This window comes from Orycteropus afer, unplaced genomic scaffold, assembly GCF_000298275.1.
Source record: "Orycteropus afer afer isolate SDZICR_OR568_19922 unplaced genomic scaffold, OryAfe1.0 scaffold01216, whole genome shotgun sequence".
Lineage (NCBI taxonomy): Eukaryota > Metazoa > Chordata > Mammalia > Tubulidentata > Orycteropodidae > Orycteropus > Orycteropus afer.
In genome coordinates, this window is record NW_006922803.1 from 114960 (window position 1) to 134880 (window position 19921).

General features: G+C 38.1%; 2 protein-coding genes across 2 annotated transcripts; both read right to left on the minus strand.

Annotated features, from left to right (window-relative positions):
• Positions 1 to 455: 455 nt before the first annotated feature.
• On the minus strand, positions 456 to 1409 carry LOC103213021 (olfactory receptor 7E24-like). Its single transcript, XM_007958927.2, has one exon. It carries the CDS (start codon positions 1395 to 1397, stop codon positions 456 to 458), a length of 942 nt encoding a protein of 313 aa, XP_007957118.1. The 5' UTR covers positions 1398 to 1409.
• A 14377-nt stretch (positions 1410 to 15786) lies between these two features.
• LOC103213022 (olfactory receptor 7E24-like) lies at positions 15787 to 16759 on the minus strand. Its single transcript, XM_007958928.2, has one exon. It carries the CDS (start codon positions 16714 to 16716, stop codon positions 15787 to 15789), a length of 930 nt encoding a protein of 309 aa, XP_007957119.1. The 5' UTR covers positions 16717 to 16759.
• Between the last annotated feature and the right edge of the window lie 3162 nt (positions 16760 to 19921).

Below are 19921 nucleotides of genomic sequence, written 5' to 3' on the forward strand. Positions count from 1 at the left end.
GTGAGAACCTATACCAGTGGGCCAAGATATCTGTTTTTTAAGCTTCCAGATGGTTCAAAGAGAGGTCAAGGTTCAGGATCAGCACATGCTTTCTCACACATAACTGGCATATACAGTTTCGTTACATAGAAAAGCAGTCTGGGTTAGAGGTACAAATCATGGCAAAGGATTACAATTCTGAGGGCATAAAAATAGAGTTGTGTATTTCACCAGGAAACCTGGGTCATAGATAAGAAGCTACAGAAGGCTACGTAGTTTCGATGGGATGCTCATATCCCAAAACATTCCCACTATCCCATTAAAGATGTGACAAAGGAAGCAATGTTCAAATATGACAACTCAGGATTGAGACCTATGAGTGCTACAAAAATTATGGAACCAAAAACTCAAGATGTCTGGTTGCAGATGTTAGGATTTGCCATCATGTCTAACACACACATAAAAAGATAGACTCACTAATATTCAGATAAGACTCTTCTGCTAATAAGCTTCGACAAGGCTCGCTTGATGCCCCTGTTCCTCAGGCTGTAGATAAAGGGATTCAGCATTGGGGTGACCACTGTGTACATCGCTGAGGGCACTGCACTCTTCCTGGCAGAAGATGGGAGAGCTGAACTGAGGTATGCTACAAAACCTGTTCCAAAAAATAAGCAAACAACTGACAGGTGAGAGCTACAGGTAGAAAAGGCTTTGTACTTCCCACCTGAAAATGAGACTCTCAGAATCGAGGAAACAATTCGAGAGTAAGAGAAAAGGATCACTGAGACTGGAACACCACCAAAAACGGCAAGAAGACAGTACGCTAATGTGGTATTTGTAGAGGTATCAGAACAGGCAAGGTTAAGGAGTTGAGGAGGGTCACAGAAGAAACTAGGGATTTCCACATCTGTGCAGAAAGTAAGTTGTGACACCATTGAAATGTGAAGCTGGGACTCCAAAAGGCTTAAGAAAAAGGATACCAAAACTGCCAAACAACAGAGGCGAGGGTTCATGATGATAGTGTAGTACAAAGGGTAACAGATAGCCACAAGACGGTCACAGGCCATCAGAGTGAGGAAAAGAGTGTCCAGACATCCAAAGAGATAAAAAAATGACACTTGCAGCAGGCAGCCCACATAAGTGATGGCTTTGTTCTGTGTCTGGATGTTCATCAGCATCTTGGGGACTGTGGTGGAGATGAAACCAATGTCAGCCAAGGACAAGTTGGAGAGGAAGAAGTACATGGGGTTGTGCAGGCGTGTGTCAGAGCTGACAGACAGGATGATGAGCAGGTTCCCAGCCACTGTGATCAGGTACATGGACAGGAACAGCCCAAAGACAAGGGGCTGCAGTTCTGGATCCGTGGAGAGGCCCATGAGGAAGAATTCTGAGATGTCACTTAGATTCTTTGGCTCCATGTATCTAAGTAAGCTTTTGAGAAAAATAAAAGAGGGTTAATAAATAAAACAGGCACTCAGCACTATGTCTCTGTTTTTAATTCAAGAAATTCCCAAGTAAAACTTTGAAATTCACAGTCTGCACACTTGAGATCCGAATACCCCAGTACCTTAAGCAGTAATACTTCATTGTAGCCAACCTAACCACTGTCCTTCTCAGAACTTCCCTCATTGTTTTTGTGCAACACACCACTTTTTGTACACACTCACTTAAGAAACACTGGGCGAAAGAATGTTAGAATGGCAAGAACAAGTCAACACATCCATAGAAGGAGCCATATTTATTAGCATTTTCTGTGAGGGAAACATATGGAATAAGGAATAGTGTTGTTTTAAGCCAAAAAAAAAAAAGAAAAAAAAAAAGCATTTTAACTAAAGGACATTGAGAAGCATTTGTAGTCCTACGGTGGGCAAACTGTTAACGCACTTGGCTGCCAACCCAAACGCTGCAGTCCACCCCGAGTCACTTCAGAACAAGGGCCTGGTGACGTACTTCCCAAAATCTATCTTTGAAAACACCATGGAGCAAAGTTCTACTCTGACAAAGATGGAGTCAGAACCCGTTCAGTGGCAAGTGGTTCTTTTGCAGAAGCCATCCAGTGCACTGCATTTTTATTCAAGTACAGTGTGATCAATACCTTGATACGGGATATTTATACAACCACCAAAAAAGAATAGAACTGTATTAAAAAAAATTTTTAACCATATACACACACAGAAAAAGTTGTTGTCAAGTTGATTCTGATACCTGAGTGTTACAGAAAAGAACGTCTTCTTGGAGCTTTCTTTGTCTTCATCTTTATAAAAGTAGATCATCAGGTCTTGCTCTCATGGCATTGGGGGTGGATTTGAACCACTAACCTTTAGGCTCATCGTGGAGAACAAAGCATTTGCTTCACAAAAGGATTCTTTGCCAGTGTTCTAAATTACAAAGACATGTTCATAATCGGAAAGCATGTCTACACACTAACTATCTTCACAGGTTTTCATCATTCTTTGTTTTTCTGACATCCATCTTATATGTAGGTACATTGTCTTTCAAATATGTGGATTGTCTTTTAAAATATTTTACAATATATATCTTCTCCTTTGGCTTTAATGGAAATCAAAGTTTGACAATTGTGTGTTACCTAAACCCACAAAATCATACAGAATTGACAGAATTACTGATTCCAAAGATGATGTAGTGTCAAATGCAGCAATGATTACTTTTAAGAAACACTCCATTCTTATTTTTCTCTGCATGCAGTGTTATTTGCATTAATGTTACATCATCCCAGGAAATGTCTGGTGTTCACTTGGCTTTTTCCTTTATTGCTGTCCCTTATCTATTGGCTTGATAAAATGGTTCAGTATGCTTCTCATCCTAAAAGTTTGGAAAGTGTTCTTTGCTCTTCACATGAACACTCTCATTCAGAGTTGAGAGAATTAGGAAGAGAGGTGTTCTGAAGCCAGGATGAAACCCAGCCTCTGAGGCTCACTGAAGAGCTTCCCTAGTCTTTCCTTCCATATCAGAGGGATTGAAATTCTCCTCATGTCAGTTCTCTGATGACAACTTACTTCTTCTTTTCTTCTGGTAGGTCAAATTTGATTTAATTTGGGGAAATGTAAAAATGAAAAAAAAAAAAAGAGGATATCATGAAATAACACTAGTAATTTTTGGACACTTGTTGAAATATTTTATTAATTAAACCTAATATTTAGATTTGTAGAAAGTCAATAAAAGAACATGACTCTACAGGTTTCAGTGGGAATGACTATAAATACCTCTTTAGTAAGTTTTGTGACTCTGCTCATTACAATGCTGTGTTCTATATTGATCCCTGTAGCTGTTTACAAATATAGTCATTTTTCCCTATAAGGTTTTAGATTTGAAAGTTTTCCATAAACTTAAATAAGACCAATTAATTTTTGACTAGGTGTATTTTTCTAAATTATGTTATTACTTTTATCCTTTATCTCCATCTATTTTAAAAAAATGTGTTTAATGAAATTACAACTAAAAGTAATTTTACATGAGAAAACTTTGGGTTATGGTTAATGGATTAAACATTTAGTGTTTTATTGTGTAAATTCTTTACAATCCTTAAAGATCAAGTGGCAATAAAAGAACTTTCATTTTATTAAATTAATAATTATTTTGTGAGAAGTATATCTCAATTTTGATAAATGACAGAAATTATTCTTTTTTTTTTTAATAGGAACCTTTCAATTTCAGATAAAAATTAAGAAGACCATTATAAATAAAGGGACCTCTGGTGGCATAGTGCCTAAAGCATTTCACTATGAACCAGAATGTTGGCAATTCAAACGCACTAGCCACTCCTTAGAAGGAAAACTGGGCAATCTACTTCCATAGAGATACCACCTAGGAAACCTAAGGAGGGATCGTATGAGCTGGATTTTTTTTAACAAATAAGAATAAATAATTTGCAGAATCAATTTAATTAAAGTAAGTTAATTTAATGTTAATTTCAGTAGAATTTTAAAGCATTTATGCAGAGTTTTAAAGAAAAGTATTAACATAGGCAGACTAATAAATTATTAAAATCAAAATAACTTTAGATGACTTAATGCATGTTGATTCTCCTTTTAAATTTTGGAGTTTTTTATTTTTTAATGTAGGAATTGTCAAAGGACTTGATGGAACTAAATGCTAAGACTTGACTTATATGTCATGGAAAATGCAGATTGTCATTTTACAGAGTACATTTTATTAAGTTATACATTAACAAAGAAAAGAAATCTAAAGTTAATGTTTAAAAAGAGCTTAGAAAGTCAGACACAAGCTCATGCTCTTATTGTCAATTACGGAATCACAAATGTTTGTGAATGTTGTCTCGTGATACACCAAAAAATTAAAATCCTATATAGACAATAATAAAGAGCTCTGGTAGCACATTTGCTAAGGTATCTGACTGCTAATCAGAAGGTTCATGGTTCAAACCCACCAGCGATTCCATGGAAATAAGACTGGGCAATTTACTTCCATAAAGATTTATTGCCTTGAAAACCCAATGGGGGTCACTATGAGTCAGAATCAATTTAATGACAGTGGGTTGGTTTGGTGGTTACAAAGAATAATATAGCTTATATTTCCTAAACCTAAAACCAAACCAAATTCACTGCCATCAAGTAAGATCCAACTCATAGTGAGCCCTCCTTGGGTTTCCAAGATGGTATTGCTATGGAAGTAGATTGCCCAGCTTTCCTTCAGAGGAGTGGCTGGTGGATTGAACCACCAGTCTTCTGGTTAGCAGTTAAATGCCTTAGACACTACACCACCAGAGCTAGTATGCAGTAAAATGGATTAATCTTCTGAGAAAAACCTACAATCTACAAGATTCAAGCTAAAAAGTATACTGTAGGCCATTTGGCCCTTTTTGTTAATTCACAGTTCAAATTAAAAAATCAATGGTTTCACCTCCATTTGCTCATCTGAAAAGAAAAACAATCATTCTGCTCTGGTTGAGGAGACAAAGCCCTGTAATAGGAATCAGGAGAGCAAGGTCCAAAACCATAGCTTTCACACGTGCAATTTGAAATGACTGTAAGTCTCTCAACTTCTCTCAAATGGAAACAGGAGAATATAGCTATCACAAGAAGCATTTGTCAGCTAACAAACGTTTGGCACTTAATGAATACTTGCATACTGTTTTTAAATCATAAATTGAATCAATATGAGAATAATGAGTTTATTGTCTATATTCAATCCAATTTTATTTAATTATATCCCATGAAATTTGAGCATAGAATATATTGAAATCCTAAAATGTGCCCAGGTTTTATCTTTTTTTTTTCCTTTTTGGTTTTAGTTTTTACAAAAATCTCCACAATTTTTGAAAATAATTGAACACTCTATTAAATAGATCCCGTAAAAGTGTGTGATATAGATGTATTCATACCCTGTTCTATCTGTTTGTATTTCCAGGGCTGGAAAGAACTAAGCATGGAAGCTACACAGTCTATGTTCTAATCCTGTGAACAAAGAAGGGCATTTTCCATATTTAAACAGATTTCTTGTTAGGATTGTGGTTGTAGCCTACTCTGTGTAAAGCAATGGATAGGCTCTGAGGGATCAGCAATTAATGGAACTCAGTTGTTTCCTTTCAAACATTCGACATCTAATTGTGTGGGAATGAAAATAAATGCTTCTACATGAATCCAGACAAAACAAAATCTTTAGTTCATAGGATGTTTGAATTGAACAGTGTTAAGTTTTATATACTGTATATTAATAACAAAAGTATGTAAGATTAGTGTGCCCTGAATATATGTATCCATCATATGTTCAATCACATATGCAATACCCATTATCTTTTCAATCCTTCCAAAAAATAAAAAATAAAGATAAACCAAACTCACTGCCCTCGAGTCGGATCCAACTCACAGCAACCTCTTCTTGGGTTTCCAAGGTGATATCACTACAGAAGTAGATTCCCCAATCTTCCATCTGAGGAGTGTCTGGTGAGTTTGAACCACCAGCCTTCTGGTTAGCAGTCATGCATCTCTCTCTCCATTACCTGTGGATAAACTCAGGTTACAATGGACAGGCTGATAGATACTAAGACTTTCCCTATGACACACAGATGATAACTAGAGCAGAAAATTCACGTGTACCTTATAGGTCACTGAGGCCCACACACTAACCATTTTCACTCTGATTCCTCATGTTACCAAATGTTTAAAGAAGAAGTCCAGAGAACTTAACTAGGAAAGAAATCCAATATACTGTCTATATGTCTCCCTTTGAGGTCTTTTGTGGCTAAATAACCGGGGTGAAGGATAGCGTGGACAGCTGAGACAAAACACAGGACAAAGGGCAGAGAGAGATCTGCCCTGAATTATCATCTGCCAAATCCTCATCTCTTCATGTATTTACACCCATCCTTCTAGTAATCGAGGTAGCACTTCTATCCACTGTGGTGTACCAGAAACCCCAGCCAAAGGAGCACAGTGAGCAGGTAGTCTTATCCTTTAGACACCAGGGAAATTAAATGGCAGAGCAAGTGGGTGGGGGAGAGTATGGCCAGGTGCTTTGTGACTGGTGTTGCACAACCCAAAATATAACCTGGATTCAAACTTTTCTGGCCCATGACTTGATACAAGTTACAATAAATAAATAGATAAATAAATAAATTAATTAACACACGCTGTGCTCCTTTTCTGTGAAATGACAATAATATGTGTTGCTCTTTTCTAGATGCATTTATGCAGAAAAGGGGAAAAAAAAGTTACACAGGTAATTTAGCTCACCTCCTAGTATTGGGCAGCCTTCAGCAGCATTCATGATTCCATCATGATCCTCTTAATTTCCTTTATCGTTATCATCTACATTTTCTTTTCTACAAGATCATTTTGAAGTATTTGGGATGCAGAGGAGAGAGGCTCATTTCCTGCTCTATTGAGGAGGTGCCCACAGGAGGTGGAACCTTTGTAGAAGAATATAAATCTCTAAAAGAGTTTTCTTGGACCTCTACCAGAACCAGGAACAGAAACTTCATAAACCTCTGCTGAAACTTAGCCCTTCACAGTATCTCATCTGACCATCACAATTGGTCTGCTTGCTCTGATGAGAAGGAAACAATGCTCCTCAGCCCCTCTGTGTCCAATGAGTACCACAGCACTTACTGCATTGAGCTGAATCTCTGTTGGGGAATACCAAGGATGTGGTGTACCCTTGTCTGGTTGCTGATGAGGATGATACTCCTTCCTCAGGACTGTAGGAAGAGAGATTCGAGCTTGGACCTCCTGTGGAAGATGAGCACTCTAGAGGAGAGACACTATGAAGCTCACTCTAGATGAGAGACACCATGACGCTTGCTGGACTGCATGTGTACACTGAAGACTGGGAAGGCACAGGCAGGTTATTTACAATTGAATTCCTTTGAGATTTGAGAGCTAAATGTCCAGAGCTCACAATTAGCCAAATTGGTCCATATCGCTCCAATTTCTGATGGCTTGTTAATATTAATGACACAGGAAGAGGTGGAAGTCAATGTATTTGGTATCTGGGCAGTCCCTTTCTAAGTAGGAAGCCTGCCTATGTTCCTCACTTCCAACTTCCAAGTTGCACAGATCTTATTATAAAAATTGGACACTTTTTTGGTAACCTTTTTTTTTTTTAATTATTATTGTTGTGATTTGGGTGAAGATTTACAGAGCAAATTCACTTTCCATACAGCAGTTCACTTACACTTTGTCTCATGACATTGACCACAGTTTACCACAATGCAACAGCTCCCCTCCCACTTCCTGTCCATAGTTACTTCTTCCCAGTGTCCATCCCTCCATGCACTCCTGCCCCCTGAGCTGTCTCCCTGTGCATACGCAGCCCTTCTTTCTCAATGATTGTTCTCTCAAAGGAGTGTATCTACCTCAGGTAAATGTTCAACTCATATGCCTGTCTTTTGTTTGGCTGGAAACAACAGGTGTGTGTTCAATTCCAGACCTGAAGGGCAGCTAGGGGCCATAGTCTCAGCAGTTACACCAGGCTCTATCAGACTAGCAAACCTGGAACTCCCCCTTTTTTTTCTCCAAATGATTTTGAGTTTTGTTCCACATTGTTCTCCCTCTCTATCAAGGATCTCCTACATAGATCCCCTTCCAAGTGGATGACAGTGGTAGCTGGGCACCATCTAGTTCTTCTGGTCTCATAGTCATATAGGCTGCAGATCGGATGGTGTGCCAGTATCTAGGAGTAATTGTTACCATGAATTTGGGTTTTCTTCATTCTTCTTTGCTCTAGATGAGGAGAAACCCATCATTGCATCTAAAAAATTGAACACTTAAAAAAATTCAATAGAAAAATCAGTTTATTATTACATATTTTCAAGTCATCTGTAATATGCATATATTATATGAAGAAGAATGTGATACTAGGATTTTAAGAGTATCCGTTAACAAACTGGGATATGCAGATGATACAACCTTGCTTGCTAAAAGCCCTGTGCTCCACCAACAACAATCAAAGGACCTTAATATGCCAACAAAGGACCCATATATTTCTTTCTCAGGAGTTCTTAAAATCTCTATGGAAGTTATAGTGCTCCAAAGAGGAAGAGAAATACTGGATGTGTCAATTCAAAAGGTCTTCATTTTTCTTTCAAGACAGTGACTACCTTATTTGACATAATACAAAACAGAGATAGGATGACTCTCTGGCTCACTGTGCTACATTTTCAGTATGTATATGAATGTTGCTCAGTCCCTGCCCTTGAACTCTTCAAGGCTTTACTATGCACAGATGAATTATAATGGCTTGTCAGGAATCCAGGGTAAACCACACTTGGAGGTCCAACAATGCATTTCAGTAGCATAAGCAGCAGAGTAAATGACAAGGGGAATGGTATCTATATTTCCTGAATATTTACCATGCTTATACGTTATCTGTTTAATCTTTATAAGGCTGCAAACTATGCATCATTTACAATGAAGAACTGGAAACAATCAGTTTAATAACATTCCCAGTTGATACAGGTAGTGAGTTAAAGGAGTTAATGTTGAAAATAAAATATTTTGCTAACAAAACACATTACCATATTTGACACACAAAAAAGTGCCCACATAAATAATGTGGGGACTCATATAATGAGCTGAAATGATGAAATCATGTAGAACATTCTGGTATCATGTTCCCATGCATAAAACATGCATGTTCCATGTCATTTCCAGAATTGAAATTCAGCTTTGCTCAATTGTTGAAAAATATTTCTTTTGGTCATATTTATATAATAAAGACATAAACTATAACCCAGAATTCATCCATTGATATTGGTAGTTACCATCTGTTCAGAAAATAGACAACTAATGCTGTCTGTTGCTCTGGGGCAGATCTCAGTTGACCTGAAATCGCTGAAGTACACTGTCCATAGGTCTTCTCCCAGATATATTGCACTGGAGACAAGAGAAGAGTTGGGAAGAGAAGTGCACACACGACCACCCCAAGCTGAGCACAGGCTGGTCCTGCATCTAGTGGAGCTTGTTTCCCATGAAAAACCAACTCCAAAGCAGCAAGCCACAACTAAAACAACATGTTGTGGGAGCACACTGTACCGGTGGCCCTGTGGGGACAATGAGTGGCTGCTTGGCCCTTTTCAACTTAGCAAGGGGCACTCGACCCCTCTCTACCCATGGCTGTCAAATTTTCCATGTTTTTTTTTCTACCCCAATTTTTCAAACCTCATCCACGTGGGTGGGAGATTTTAACAGCCTGATGTGGTGCCCTACAAGCCAGATGCTGAGGGGCAATGTGTGTAGTTGTGGCATAGTAACCACTTCTCCCTGAGCAGCCTCTCAGGCCCAGGGTGTGCAGACTTGCAGACCACCAGTGCTGAGGCCACACCCCTGGTGAGGGCTGTTCAGGCAGAGAAAATGAATCCCCCTTGCAATGCAGAAAATGGCTTGCAGAGCAAGGAAGAAACACTGCTGGAAGAACTGCTGCATTAGATACTCCAGGGTGGGCTGGGGTGGGTCTGCTCTTGGGAAACACACCTATCGGTCAATAGGGACCAAGATGAAGGCTTAACATTACACAGAAAAAAATAAGATTGAAATTGAAGTCAGCAATATTTTTAAAAATGTGGTATACTACACTTATGAAAATAACTCCCTGCCCAGGGTTATGTGTTATGCAATAACTTATAACACATGTGTTATTTGCATAAAAATAAGGGAGTTAAACTACTCTATTGGCCTGTGCATATGGTGACTATTTTAATGTCCACCTCCTGATCCATTACTATGTACTAAGCATTGTTCTAATTAGTGCTTTTGATTACCTCCTCTTGATCGCTTTTTCAGATGAGTGCTTTTGTTATCTCAACTACAGAGATGATGAACTTACACAGAAAGATAATTTATATTCTGCCTAAGATCACAGTTTGTAACATCAGCTTCCTGGAATTCCTGGCATGCACACTTAAAATGACTTTATTTAAAGTGAAAAAAAGGCTACGGTTTTATGGGAAACTACTACTTGATCCAACCTTGACCTTATATTTAGTTGAGACAATAGACTCTCAAGGTTAGCACTATTAAATTCAGTTTGATGATGATCACTCTGAGGATAGATGAATGAAGTGCACCAAGTTGCCAAAAAATGTCACCAATTCCCATACTCTTTTATTGGCTCTGATTCCTCCCTCCTCCACACCAAAGATAAGTACACCACTTTCTGATAGCTGTTGGGAACCTCTGCTGTAGTTCCTTCCACTCTTCCTCATTCAGAGTATTAATCCACTAGGATCATTGATTTTATGTCTTGAATTTTAAGGAGGGAAAAGAAAATGTTATGTGTAAGGAAAATCTATCCTGAGACATCCAAACGAAACATAACCTTAAATGCATCAGAGTTTTTGGGTCACCCCTACATTTGCAGAACACTGATGGTAGGCCAGAACAGCTAGGGAAGTGAGCGGAGCAGCTTGGAACAAATAAGGGAGACAAATTTGTCTGTCAGCTTGTCTTACTCTGTTGGCTTGCATGTTGCTGTGAGCCTGGAGGTTATGCCACAGATTGTGCCAAGGATTGTGGAGCTTGCACAGGACCAGGCAGCGTTTTGTTCTGTTATACATAGGGTCACTATGTGTCAGAGCTGACTCAATGGCACCTAACAACAACATGTTTGCAGAAATAGATAGAGAACCTAGATCTAGGGTACTTGGGCCCAATAAAATCTCATGGACATTTACCATCATCAGAGAAAGAGAACTCTATCTTCCCAAAAACTACAATGCTATCTTCCACTGAAAAGGATTCTCCACTATCCAAGTTTCTCTTCAGAAAAGTATATAGGTGATTTACCTACAGAGTAAAAGATAGAGGAAATTAAACTACTGGTTTTGTAGGTTTTCAGAGCCCAAAATTGCTTTCTCAGGAATTATATCATTGTCTGTAATGGATGCATGCATATTCATGTAAAAGAACACAGAAGAAGCCCAAACAAAAGGAAATATGGTAAAACAGTCAGGTCTTAATCAGGCTGTTACTAGTGGAAGGCAAGAACTTCCCTTTGCTAAGACATGACTCTCCTAGCTAATGAAAAATGAGATGATAGAATACAATTTATTCATAATTCCTCGATGAATTAATGATTCCAGAACATCACCAGAACCACAGCAACAGGAAATAGAGACCACCTCCTTAATCCTTACTTGGACAATCTTTACCACGACATACCATTTCAAATCACATCTTTTTTCTTCAGCATGTTTTCTAATATTTGTTGTAAATATTCCTCTGATACCTTTATTCTCATATAAAATTTATTAGTCAGGATTCAATAAAGCAAATTGAAAACACATTGAAAAGCATTCAGTACAGAACATTGGTACAATAATTATATAGTGACTGAAAGGCAAAAGGGAGCCATGTGGCAATACAGAGATAATAATGGCAGAAAAACTACCACATCCAGGCCTCATGAAACAGGTACGAGGAAAATGTTGAGTTTATTAAGTTGTGGTGACTTTTAGTGAACATTATTGGAAGAACCTAACAATAAAGTCAGATGGGAATCAACACAGTGGCTTAGAGATCCTCCCCTCTCCAACCTAACATCACAAAGTAAAGTTTAGAATGGTGAATTTGGAGAAGGGTGACAGTATCTTACCAACAAGCACATATGACCATTTTTATCTTGTGTAAACCAGGGGCACTAGTATTTCGTTGATAGAAATCTCCCCTTGGATCCGAAGACCAGCTTCCATTCCCCACTAATGTACTGCATATGCAGCCACTACCAGTCAGTAGAGGTTTGTGTTTGCTAAAATATTGTACAAGCTTCAGCAAAAATCCCAAAGATGGATTAGTAAGAAGTGCCTGGCAACCTACTTCCAAACACCATCTGATGAAAGCTGTATGAACCACAATGGTCTAATCCAAATTGATCCTGGAGATGGTTTAAGACTGGGCAGCATGTTCTTCTGTTGCCCACGGGTCACCATGTGTCAAGGAGGAAACTCAAGTGCAGTGAACATCACCATGATGTAGAGGGAGAAGACAGGAGAAGGAATACCAGAATCATTGGGAGCAGTCACTTGCTTGTTCCTATGGTAAATTCTTTTGTATCTTTCCCTTGTGATCACTGATCACTTTGAGATCTTCACATCTGCTCAAGAGGAATAAAATACCCACAAGAAATAAGTTATGTTGGAAAGAAAAGTCTGAAAAGATTGGTAGTTCTCACCTTGGCTGCATATTATAACCATGGGTAGTGCTTTCCACATTTCATCCTTAAAGCACAAACTGTTGCAATGAAATCAGAATTTGCAGTGGTCAAGGTTCAGGACCAGTAACATACATTTTCAAACATAGACTGCATATCCACTTCTGTTAGATGCAAAAGTAGTCTGGATAATAGACACAAATTATGGTAAAGCATGAAGATTATGTTGTTGTTGTTATGTGCTGTGGAGTCGGACCCGACTCATAACAGCCCCTCCTGGGGTTTCCGAGGCAGTATCACTATGGGAGTAGATTGCCCAACCTTACTTCCGAGGAGTGGCTGGTGGGTTTGAACGGCCAACCTTCTGGTTAGCAGTCAAGTGCCTTAGGCACTATGCTACCAGAGCTCCTATGAAGATTATAGATACCTAAAAATAGAGTGACATATTTCCCAGGAAGCTTGGATCAGAGATGAGAAGCTATAGAAGTCTCCATTGCTATAATGGGATTTGATCATAAAAATGGACACATCCCAAAATACTCCAAATATATCATTAAAGATGTGGCAAAGGAAGCGGCGTACTGATATTCCCTAGAGAAGGATGTCATGCTTGGTAGGGTGGAGGGTCTAGGAAAGAGTAGGAGGTCTTCAAAAAGATGGATTGACATGGTGGCTGTGATGATGGGCTCAAGTATAGCAGGGATCATGGAGCTGGCATGGAATTGGGCAGTGTTTTGTTCTGCTGTGCATCAGGTCTCTATGAGTCAGAAACAACTGGATGGCACCTAACACCAACAACAAGGCTTGTCTGTATTTTATTTTTAATTCCTTTAACTTCTGTTTATCTGGAAATGTCCTAATTTCAAAATGAATTTTGAGGAACAATTTTGCTGGGTCTATTATTCTTGGATGGCTTTTATTTATTTGTTTATTTTCCCCTTTCATGGTTTTCTATATGTCATCACATTGTCTTATGGTCTGCATGGTTTCTACTGAGAAATTAGTTTATTCTTATAGGTTGTTCTTTGTAGATAACTTGTCATTTTTCCCATACTGCTTTCAGAATTATCTCCTTGTCTTTGGTTTTAGAAAGTTTGATTATGTCTTGATGATTTTCTCATGTTTGGGGTTTCTTAAGTTTCTTGGATGCATATCTTTTTGTGTTTCATTATAGAATGGAAAATCTCTTCCAGCAAATTTTTCACAATTTTCTTTGTGGTTTTACTTGTTCTTGTTCCGGAATTCCAATCACATATAATTTATTCCTTTTGAAAAAGTTCCATGTAAATCATCTCTCCTCCTCCTCCTCCTCCTCCTCCTCCTTCTTCTTCTTCTTCTTCTTCTTCTTCTTCTTCTTCTTCTTCTTCTTCTTCTTCTTCTCCTTCTCCTTCTTCTCCTTCTCCTCCCTCCCCTTCTCCTTCTTTTCTTTATGGTATGTGTTCTTTATTTTGATTGTTCTTTTAAAGAACAATGGTATTGAGAGATTTGTCTTCAATTTCACTTATACTGCCTTCCACTGATTTTGATGTTACCTGCTTTTTGGTGTTATCTATTTCTGAAACTTTAGAGTTTGTCTTCTCTATTTGTATTTACTGTTTATATATAGTTATTAATTTTACACTTATTTTTTTCAGTTTTTCTTGTACTGTTTACCTAAATACATACAGATTTTTGTCTGTGTTTTCCTTGATTTTTTTTTCAGTGTTTTCCTTTATTTATTTAGTTTTTTTCCCCTTGATCAGTCTTTCAATCTGTTGACAGGATGAGAGTGTGTGCACATATATCCGTTATATTTTAATGTACAGCAGTTCAGAGTGGGATGGGCTAGTACTGTATTCCCTTTAAAATTGATCCATTTGTCCACAAGCAGGTGGTGGCACTCAGCCAGTGTGTGGGGCTGTAGGATGTAAGGATATGGTTGGGGGTGTGGGCAAAGTTGTTATCTGTTCATCAGCCACCTTGGTGGTTGCCAATGTAGTCTTTAGCATGTGGAAGTGATTATCAGGTTGCTGCTCTGATTTAAAATCTGCCTGCAATCATTTAAAATGTCCACACCATCAGGACAATTGATAGTATACAACTCTATTTGTCTCCTTATTCACTGTTTTAATATAATTTCTTATACTAGTTAGTATTTAAGCCATTCTGTACCCTTCTCTTTGAAGATCATGGTCCCTGGATTTTCTTTTGTATCTGTTTCAACTGGTTTCTCATTTCTTTGTTGTAGACGGTCTATATAGCTTGTCTGCCTATGAAGCCATCTCGCCAGATATCCCATTGCCTATTCTTATGATAATTTTTTTTCATGTCTTACCCATTGTGAGCTCTTATCACTTGGACATTTCAGTATCAGCTCAGGAGTAGTAAAAGACTCACAACACACTAGTTATCTTTGAAGGCAAAGTCTAGAAAATATGAGTAGTCCTCACTTTCTCTAAGCATTAAAACCACCTGTGGTCTTTTAAATATTTATGTTTCACCCACATGCTGTTCTAATCAAATCAGAATCTGTAGTGGTGGGAAAAAAAATATCAAAATTTTTAAACTTCCCAAATGATTCCAATTTCAAGTCAAATTTCAGGTCCAGTGACATGTATTCTCACACACAACTCTCATATTTAGTTCTGTTAGATGTAAGCTCTCGTGGCGTAGTGCCTAAGGCAATTTGCTGCTAACCAGTAGCCTGACAGTTCAAACTCACCAGGAACTCCTCAGAAGGAAGATTGGGTGATCTACTTCTGTAGTGATACCACTTCGGAAACCCAAGGAGAGATCACTATGAGTCAGATCTGATTCGATGGCAGTGAGTTTGGTTTGGTTTTGGTTTTAGATGTAAAAGTGGTCTTGGTAATATATATAAATTATGGTAATGGATGATGATTCTAAATACATAAAAATGAAGTAATGCATTTTATCAGTACTCTTGGGTGGTAGTGGGCAACATACAAAAGGCACCAGAGCTATAATGGGATATGATATTGCAGGTCAACAAATCCCAGAATACTACCCTTACTCATTAAAGATGTGACAAAGGAAGAATGTTCAGGTATGAAAAATCATCATTGAAACATATGAGAGCTAGAAAAATTATGCAAGCCAAGAAGAAAGGATTCTTCCTGCAGATATTAGGTTTTGCCATTTTTCCAACCCTCACATCGAAGAAAGATGGCACAAGATTTGAGATCAGGCTGCTCTGCTGATGAGCCTCCGCAGGGCTCTCTTGATGTCCCTATTCCTCAGGCTGTAGATGAAGGGGTTCAGCATTGGGGTGACCACCGTGTACATCACTGAAGTCACTGCACCCTTCCAGGCAGAAGATGAGACAGCTAAACTGAGGTTTGCTCCAAGGCCTGTCCCATAATATAAACAAACAACTGACAGATGAGAGCCACAGGAGGAAAAGGCTTTATACTTCCCACCTGAAGATGAGACTCTCAGAATGGAGGAAACAATTCGCATATAAGAGAAAATGATCCCTGAGACTGGAATACCACCAAAGATGGCAACAATACAATATACAAATATGGTGCTGGTGGAGATGTCGGAACAGGCAAGTTTAAAGAGTTGGGGAGAGTCACAGAAGAAACTAGGAATTTCTACATTTGTGCAAAAGTTAATTTGTGACACCAATGAAAGGTGTATCTGGGAGTACAAAAGACTGAGGAAAAAAGATACCAAAGCTAGCAAATGGCAGATGCGGGGGTTCATGATGACTGTGTAGTGCAAGGGGTAACAGATGGCCACAAGCCTATCATAAGCCATCACAGTGAGGAAGAAATTGTCCAGACATCCAAAGAGATATAAAGAAAAAACTTGTGCCAGGCAGCCCACATAAATGATGGATTTGCTTTGTGTCTGCAAGTTCACCAGCATCTTGGGGACTGTGGTAGAAATGAAACCGATGTCAGTCAATGACAGGTTGGAGAGGAAGAAGTACATGGGAGTGTGGAGATGAGGGTCAGAGCTGACTGCCAGGATGATGAGTAGGTTCCCAACCACAGTGATCAGGTACATGGACAGGAACAGCCCAAAAAGAAGGGGCTGTAGTGCTGGATCCTCAGAAAGGCCCAGAAGAAGGAATTCTGAGACACCTGTTAGGTTCCGTGGCTCCATACCTGAGACAGATTTTAGAAAAGGAAAGGAAGATTGATAAAAAGAAACAAGTTAACAGTCACCCAGCACTGTTTCTGTATTTTGAATTCAAGATATTTACAAATAAAGCATACAAATTCACAAGTGTTCACACTTGAGGACTGAATATCCCAATACCTTCAGTAATATTACTCAGTTGTAGCAAACCCAACCACTGTCTTTCTCAGAAATCTGGCTTCATCTTTTTGGTACTATTCACTTCTTTCTGTACACATCCACTTTACATACACTGGGTTAAAGAAAGAATGAAAGAGACCATTTAACAAGTTCATTCTCATTGCCATTAAGTTGATTCTGACTCATAGTGAGCCCCTTTAGGTTTCTGAGACAGTAAATCTTTACAGAAGTAGATTGCCCAGTTTTTCATTCATGGAGTGCCTGATGGGTTTGAATTACCAACCTTCTGGTTAGCAGTCACCTGCTTTAGGCACTACACTACCAGAGCTTCTGTAAAGGAACAATATAGCAAACCTTCAATGAGGGAAACATATGCAATCAGAAATATCTTTCTTTTAAGATAAAAATCATTCCAGCTAAAGAACACTAAGAAACATTTGCCACCACTAGTCTGTCATTTTGTTATACTGAAGTGGTTTGTGTGTTGTTGCAAGGCTAGGAGTTATGCCACAGGTCTTTAAAATACCAGCAGGGTCATTCATGATGGACAGGTTTCAAATGAGATTCCAGAGTAAGACATACTTGGAAAAAGGAAGGGGCCACCACTTTTCTAATTAATTAATTAATTAATTGGCCAGTGAAAACCTTACAAATAGTGGTGACACACTGCTGGATATATTATTGGAAAATTTATGAATAGTCCTGAATCATTGGCTGATATCACACCAGAAGATGACACACTCAAGTTTCAAGTCACTCAAAATACTATTGGGGAAGAGCTGCCTCTTTGAAGTAGAGTCAATCTTAATGAAATGGATGGAGTAAAGTTTTGGGGACCTTCATTTCCTGATGGGGCATGAGTCAAGATGGAAGAAACAGCTGCAAACATCCATTAATAATTGTAGCATGCAATGTACAAAGTATGAATGTAGGAAAATTAGAAGCTGTCAAAAATGAAATGGAAAGCATAAAGTTTGATAACCTAGATATAAGTGAGCTGAAACGGACTGGTTTTGGCCACTGGGAATCAAACAATCATATGATCTATTTTTCTGGGAATTAAAATTGAAAAGGAACGGTGTGGTATAAATCATCAGAAAGAACGTTTCAAGATCTTTCCTGAAGTACAATACTGTCAGTGATAGGATAATATACATATGTCTACAAGGAAGACTAGTCAATACTGTTGTTGTTAGGTGCCATCAAGTTGTCTCTGACTCATAGTGATCCTATGTACAGGAGAATGAAATACCGTCTGGTCTTGTGCCATCCCCACAATCTTGTATAACTGAGCGCATAGTTGTAGCCACTGTGTCAATCCATTTTGTTCCTCTTTTTCATTGACCCTCCACTTTACCAAGCATGCTATCCTTCTCAAGGGAATGGTTCATTCTGACAACATGACTGTTGAAACCCACATACCTTAGGTCTACTTAAGAGCCTTCCAAGTCAACCCTTCCCTATCAGGGAGATTGTAATTCTTCTTATTTCAGTTCCCTGATGACAACTCCCTTACTTTCTGTTGGTAGGTCTCATTTGATTTAATTTGGATAAATATAAAGCAAAAAGGACACAGGATAATAGGAATACTCCTTGGTAATTTGTATATTTTTTGAAAATATATTAAATAAGCCTAACATTTAGAGCTGTATAAAGATATTAGATTAAATAATACATATAACATGCTTACAACAGTGGTTATCAAGGTTAGTAGATCATTATAATTACCTACGGATCATTAAAAATACAATGACTAGCTGGGCACAACCTAAAACCCATGAGCTATCCTGAAGTACACCCAGAGTTGAGAGCCATTGTTTTAGAGTATTGTCAGACACTTAGTAAGTGCTCCACGAAGGTGACCTATCATTATTATTAATAGCCAATCCTGACATTAAATTCTTGAACACTTAATATTTGCTTCATAATTCATATTTCAGGGATTTAAGTTATTACTGAAAAAAACTTGAGGTTTCTTTTTCTCTTTGTATTACCCTTTTCCTCAACAACACTATTTCCCTCTGTCATAAATTATAAATTTAGTGGGCATCTTTTCCTCTTCAACGTTTTCATATAGTCAATATTCATTGATGCATCTCTAACCAGTTTTCCTGAAAATGTGCTTTAATAGTATAATCCTGCACATATGGACCCACAAAAATTCTCAATTAGTACAAAGTTATGTTTTAACTTTATCTGGGAAGTACATACTTCTACTTCACACATTTTAAATGTGTGAGCATTTTAAATGTCCTGAGCAAATGATCATGTTAATTGTAAATTTCACAGTAAGACCAGCATAGCAAATGTCTTGTTTTACTCTCTATATCACAGAGATGAGCATTTCTATATGATATTTCTATGGAGAATAGAAGAGGAGTAAAATTGATGCATGTCCAAATTTACAATTAATTGCAAATGTTGGTTTACCAGTAGAAAATCAAGCACAATTTTATGCTTTTATTGTAAGGGTACGGAATCACCAATACCCATGGAAATTTTCTGGTAAAAGTCATTCTGTGATGGATCTACATCAAACTTACTATCCTGTGTAGGAAATATAATTCTCAGAGCTCAGATTTCCAGAGTATGAATTCATATGCAGTATTTTTTCACAGAAAATCCTACAATCCACAAGATTCATGCTATAAAGTTCTCTGTAAATCATTTGACCTATTTTGTTAATTCACAGATCAATTCACCTACTTGTAAGAGGAAGAATCATGTTTCCAGTCTTCATTTCTCATTTGATAAGAAACACCATCACTCAGCTCTGGTTGCAGAGACAGAGACCTGGGTTATGAATCAGGACAGGAAAGTCTAAATCTCATATTTTTCACACATAAAATTTGGAATTTCTATAAATATTTCATCTTCTCTTAACTGGAAACAGGATAATAATGCCTTTGACTAGGATGCATGTGAAAACTAACAAAGGGTTGGCACTTGATAAACACTTGGACATTGTTTTATAATCTGTAGTGGGCTTATTCTTCAAACAAAATCTCAGTTTTATTTAATTGTATAGGAAAGATAGAAGGCTAGTTTG